Source organism: Magnolia sinica, chromosome 16, assembly GCF_029962835.1.
Source record: "Magnolia sinica isolate HGM2019 chromosome 16, MsV1, whole genome shotgun sequence".
In the NCBI taxonomy this organism is placed as follows: domain Eukaryota; kingdom Viridiplantae; phylum Streptophyta; class Magnoliopsida; order Magnoliales; family Magnoliaceae; genus Magnolia; species Magnolia sinica.
In genome coordinates, this window is record NC_080588.1 from 36930011 (window position 1) to 36936456 (window position 6446).

General features: G+C 37.1%; 1 protein-coding gene across 1 annotated transcript; it reads left to right on the plus strand.

Moving 5' to 3' along the window:
- The first annotated feature begins 2563 nt into the window (after positions 1-2563).
- On the plus strand, positions 2564-4455 carry LOC131229811 (uncharacterized). Its single transcript, XM_058225852.1, has 3 exons — positions 2564-2650; positions 3777-4031; positions 4123-4455. The coding sequence occupies exons 1-3, from the start codon at positions 2633-2635 to the stop codon at positions 4387-4389; spliced, it is 540 nt and encodes a 179-aa protein (XP_058081835.1). The 5' UTR covers positions 2564-2632; the 3' UTR covers positions 4390-4455.
- The last annotated feature ends 1991 nt before the right edge of the window (positions 4456-6446 follow it).

Here is a 6446-nt window from a genome sequence, read left to right on the forward strand (position 1 = left end):
TCATTTTACTATATTAACTTTGCTCATTGAGGGACCGTGGCAACCGGGAAAGGATATCGACGTTTATTTACAACCATTGATTGATGAACTTCAAGACTTATGGCGGAAAGGGGTCATGACGTTCGACACATACCATGAAAACAAATTCAATATGCGTGCAGTTCTACTCTGGACAATCCATGACTTTCTAGCATATGGTAACGTTTCTGGTTGTAGAACCAAGGGTAAATATGGTTATCCTATATGTGGTCCCAACACAGATTCCTTACGACTCCAGTATGGAAAGAAACATGTTTATATGGGCCATAGACGGTGGTTGCCAATGTTAGACAAGGCTAGAAAGGACACAAGTGCTGGCACTTACAATAAGCAAGTAGAGATACGATGAAAACTGATCCGTCTAGATGGGATTGAGGTCGAAAGACAAACTACGAACCTTAATATGCAGTGGGGGATGTCTGGGAAGAAGAATATAAGGGGTATTGATGGAGGCAAACAAGAGCTAGCCGATGACGTTAAATCACCGTGGTTCTTCAAACGGACTATATTATTTGATCTGGAGTATTGAAAAGATATTCCCATGCGCCATAACCTTGATGTTATGCATGTCAAGAAAAATATATGTGAAATCCTCGTCACTTTGATGTTGAACACGCCTGGCAAAACCAAGGATGATGTTAGTGCATAGAGGGACCTGAAACGGTTGGGAATTAAGAAACGTCTATGGCTGAAAAAGAGTAATGGCAAAACAATTCAGAAACAAGGTCCTTTCTGTCTAAGAAAAGAAGAGAAAAAGCTTTTCATCCAAACTTTGCATAATCTGCGTGCTCCTATTGGTTTTAGTGTGAACTGGGAGACCATTGTAACGGAAGATTATATGGATTTAAAGGCAATGAAGTCTCATTCTTATCATGTGTTGATGCAACATCTACTCCTGGTTCTTATTCAGCATGCATTCAAGGATAGGAAGGTCATTCATCCTATAATTATAAGCTTTTGCACATTCTTTAATGCCTTGTGCTTGTCAACTATAGACCTTCAAACGCTCATTACTCTCAAGATTATATGCCCTCCATCGATATTTGTTATGATGATGCATCTTACCATCCACTTGGCCTACGAGGCTCGCATATGTGGTCCTGTATACTATTGATGGATGTATCCATTCGAAAGGTACGCTATGAGCTTAGTAAGAATAAATCAATGAAACGACTAAAGTTGCATGTCTATATAATGTATCATTATTTTTGTCAAGTTCATGAAGACATTCAAGGCTTATGTCTGTAACAAGATGCGACCTAAGGGTTGCATTACAGAACAATACATCTAAGAGGAGACAATTATATACTTCAACCAATACAGAGGAAAACATAAAACAAACCTCTTGGAAAAGCTGGAAAAATGTTTTGGCGGAGTTATTCCAGGACCACAAAAGTTGCAAGATATCATTGATGATGATTCTAACGATGACAATGTTGGTCCAGTAGGTTCGAGTCAAACTGTCATCCTAATGGGTATCGAATATGAACAAGCTCGTACTTGGGTCATGAAGAGTCATCCCAGCTACGATGTGTGGGAAGGGTATGTACTTTTAGCTCATATGTATATATCTTCTTTACTTTATGCAATTTCAATATAACAATGATATTGAATAACCCACAGGAAGTACAAAGATTTCTTGTAGCGATGCTACAGGAGGACCAATAAGGTGCCTAGTGAGGATGAATTCATACCTTGGTTAAAGAGACAAACAGAGTTCAACGAATCTAACGAAGAAGAATTCAAAGATATAGTGAGAGGACCTCTAGCTTTTGCTACGCAATACAATAAGTATTGTATTAATGGTTTTCTCTTCATCACTAAGGAATATGAGGAGAATAAAATGAACCAAAATAGTGGAGTTATGACAGAGGGTATGACCACCTTCCGATCTAGTGCTAAGGATATAAATATAGTGGATGAAAATCAACCTTACTATGGAGTCCTTCATAGAATTATCCAATTGAAGTACCGTATAGGGTATAAGCCCATCCTATTTAAGTGTGATTGGGTGAAGGTGATACATCATAGTGTTTCTGTTGATGTCGAAGTAAACTTGAGATTAGTAAATTTGTCTACTCTTTATAGTTCAGACAAAGTGAGTGATGAGCCGTTTATTCTCGCGGAGCATGCCATGCAAGTTTTCTACTCCAAAGATCATAAAAATCCTAAATGATACATGGTCTTGGAAGTTTCAAAAAAGATTTTTGTCAAAGAGGAGACATGCCTTCTATCAGAATGATTGAAGGCTGTAATTGATGCAGATGTAGGACCTGATCTCACCTCATTAGCAAATGCGGATGAGTTGATATTCAATGAACCTAAAGAAGTCAGTGTTGTAGTTGAGAAATCAAAGAAAAGAAAGCGATCAAGGAAAATCTATTAAATTGTTTGTATTTTTAATCCATGTAACAAAATGATATATGTTGAAGGAAATATAATGAAGGTATGGATAATATAGTGAATTGTTTGTACTTTATCTGTTATCTAAACTATTTCTTAACCATTAGTGTTTTTTTTTTCTATTAGCATATAAGTAAGCACATGGATTCACAACCAGAGTCATTGGGTTCGCACTTGCTTGGGAGTACAAATGCGAGCAACACCAAAGGTAATAAGATAGTTCTCATTAATTAGATATGTAGATTTCATTTTTCTTATATATTGGCGGGAATCAACGATGTTTATATATAACTATTATTCTTTTTTATGTAGATGTGCCTGCTTCTTCTTCATCTAGAAAGAGAGGCCCTACTAAGGGTGCTTGTTTACAAGTGCTACTTGATAGGAAAAAAGTCCTTAAGACGAATGAATTCGGGCAACCGAATGAGGACAGTCCCAATCACAAAGACTTTTCATCGCATATCGGTGTCCTAACCCGTGGTCATATCCCAATCATATACTAGGACTTTCGCCAGGTGCCTCATGCACACATTCAAAAGGTCATATAGACATTGTCACTGTTTTATGAGTTTGAGGGTCAAAGTTGGGATGCAGGTATTTGGTACATAACACAACGCATCAATGAAACATGGAGAAATTATGAGAAAAGGTTGACTAAAAGATATATAGAAAACAATGATCCTATAGTTGTGAGAGATAATCCTGCCCCCCCCAGGTGTCCCTATGGAGGATTGGAGAGTCTTTGTGGATCAACATAATACCGAGAAATTTAAGAGAGCAAGTGCAAGGAATAAAGTCAATCGGGCAAAGCTAAAAGGACTTGCGTGTCTTGGGAGGCGCAGCATGGCTGTTACTCGCCATCAGATGGTATGTATCTAAAAATAGGTATTATAGTTTAAAATTAAATTTAATAATGAATTATCAGACATCTAATTAACTCTATTAATGATGTGTATTTGAACGATATGTTGTGTGCCAAAGGCGATGGAGAGGAATCTTACCTCGGATGCCGAGATAGGTAGAGGTGATGTCTACTTAAGAGCCCATAGAGCAAGGACAAAGTCGTCCAGTATCCTGACCTTGCTGTAAGTGCACCCCTCCTACCACTAACTAGTACCATTATAATATGTCATTATATAACTTTGAATTATTTTACATTCATTTGTATTAATTTTGTCATAGTAAAAACTAGATGAGCTTTATAGTAGCAATCCTGCTTCTAAGATGACCGACGTTGACGATGCCCTTACATAGGTACTAATAAAGTTTAAAAATTACTTGAGTTTCATGGTAATTATGAATTTCCTAATAACTTGATTTGCAATGTTTTATAGTTAGTTAGTTCTGACAGTAGAGGGCGAATGCGTGGTCTGGGTTGCTCGATAAGCAAAACAGGACTGAAGAAGTCAACCCCTGTCCATTCAAAGCTAGATAATATGATAAAAGAAAAAGAAGGCCTAAAGAAGGAGATATTAGAGATAAAGAAATCATTAGTTGATATAAAGGCCCGGGTGGGTATGCATCAAGAGTCACAGTCTGGTCAAAACCTCTCATCACCACCAGTGGCTAAATCTACTCAAGCCTCGTCGGTATGCAATTATAATTTTGCTAATGTAATAAGCTTACAATTATATTATAAATGCTAACAATACCAATGCCATTTTATATGTGTACATGTAGTCGGATATAATATATATCAGTAAGAGATGCGAGTTGCTTGGTTGGGGCTTACGTGGTGTTGTTGCTCGTGGTCAAGTACATGAAGTTAGTCCAAATGTAGTTGTCCATGGTGAGCCAGTAGCGGAGGGAGCTTTTGTTGTTATCCTGACTGAGATTATACACCCTGGTGCTCCTTTGTGGAAAGAAGATGGATTTGCTTCTACACTTGGAGAGGCTGGCACGGGATCATTTGTGCAATGGGGGAAGCAATCAATGAGATTCCAATAATTTAAACAAATATAGTACTATATAACTGAACATATAGTAATTTGGCTTAAGTGGCTGGGTTTTGGTTGGGGCTTACATGCTGCTTTTTTTTTTATGTTTCTAGTTAGTATACTATATAACTGAACATATGATGTTTGGTTTTTTTTTTTTGGGTACTCTGTAGTTCATCGATATTTATAGTCTACATGAATTTTGCACTATATATTTGAATATATTTATAGTCTTAGGCTCCATTTAGTCATCACATTGGTATTTATGAATGTAAATTTATCTCAAACCAAATGGAGCTTAAGCCCTTTTTTAACTCCGCCAATGCAACTCCTTGCATTGTTAGTCCCAAGCCTGGGTAAAGGGGGAGAGAGAAGGGCTTCAAGGTGAGTTTTATCATTTTATTTTATTTTTTTTCCATTTTTTGAAGCTGTTATAATTTTTAAATTTATTTTTGCTTGCAGGCTGGCAAGGACATTCATGCTGTTGAGAGAAATTTAGGCAGAATGTCGAGAAGAAAAACCCTCTATTATTCTTATGGCGTATGGTGAGTCGTGTCCTTTTCTTCCATTTTCTGAAGCTGTTATAGCTTTTGAGTTTACTACAACTAGATAGTTTCTAATTGGTGATAACCACTTTCCCTTGAGATCAAGCAAGAGCTGGGAGGAAGCATAACTCTCAGGTTGTTGAAATCATTGACCGGTATGAGACAGAGTGCATTCCAGAGAGCTTAAGAGGCAATGAGCTTGCATTTATATAGGACCCGAAAATGGACAAAACCTGCACCAGGACAATAATTGTAAGATTTCCTTGTAATTATCATCATCTGATAATTATAAAATTTCCCCCTTTGTCTGGGATTATCTCTCTGCTAAACTGTAACTGCATTTTAGAGATGTGTTAAGATCACTAACTGTTTTAGGATTTCAACTCAGCGATTGAGCTTTAGAAGAGTGATTTCAACTCAGCGATTTAAGATCCTACCCCTATTAGCACTCTGTTTTTGAAAATTCTGTTTGGTCATTTTAATGATTTTGTGAAATCGAAACCCATGTAAATAGAATAAATATGAAATCTAATGTTCAACATGGTTTTTTAATAAATATGAATATTCTAGAGATCTCTACATTGTACAGTTCTAGCATTTCTAAAATTCTGCACACAACTCTATACACTATGCACAAGCCTCTAGTGTAAAAAATGAGTAGAAAATGGGCAAGTCTCTTGAATAGCTCCTTGGAGATGTTGTCTTCTTGACGTAATGCACCAAAGTTAATTCTGGTGGTAGCATTATTATAAGGTTCCTACCACTTATCCACACTGGAATAGGTGCTTTCCTGAGTTGCAGGGCACAGTAGATACCCACACCTTAAGTGGTGACTGCCACACAAGCAGCAGGCAACAAAAAAGTACCCAACTAAATAAATGGGGCCCACATTAACCTTACCATTAAGAGTAATAATAGCACACTAAGAGAATGCCGCCTCTCCATTCTCATTTTTCTCAGCCCTGCAACCCAAAAGAAATTGGCAACTGCAACTCAGCAACATATCAGTTATTTGGATGTGCCAATCTATGAGAAAAAGAAAACACAGAAGAAGTTCTGAGTACTTCTTGATAGCTACTTCTTGAAACAGTTCACAATAGAAAGCTGATGTGCATATAGCTGATTAGTTTAGAGGATATTCCACGGTGGGATGTGAGAGTTCTCAAAACTGCAACTAAGAGAACTGAAATTCACCATAATCCATGGGCTGCAATCTATGTTATGATACATTCTTGTCTTTGATGCCCCACTGAGCTTGTACATGTTGGTGTTCATAGACAGAATAAAAGATCATAGACTTATGAAGGACATGTTAAGGCCCTTTTCGACAAAGGCCTGAAAATGAGTTCATCCCATTTTAGTTAACAGTAATTATGTATTACAGGTCCTGATCTGTAATACATAATCATTGTTAATAAAAAAGAAATAAACACATTTTTAGGTGTCTACTAAATAGGGCCTACACAACAATTAACAGGAAACGTATTTGAGCTTAGAGTAGGCAATTTGCAACTATTTTTTC

Coding starts and splice junctions, on each gene's coding strand:
- LOC131229811 (XM_058225852.1), top strand. Junction 4,032..4,122: donor AATCTACTCAAGCCTCGTCG/GTATGCAATTAT, acceptor GTGTACATGTAG/TCGGATATAATATATATCAG.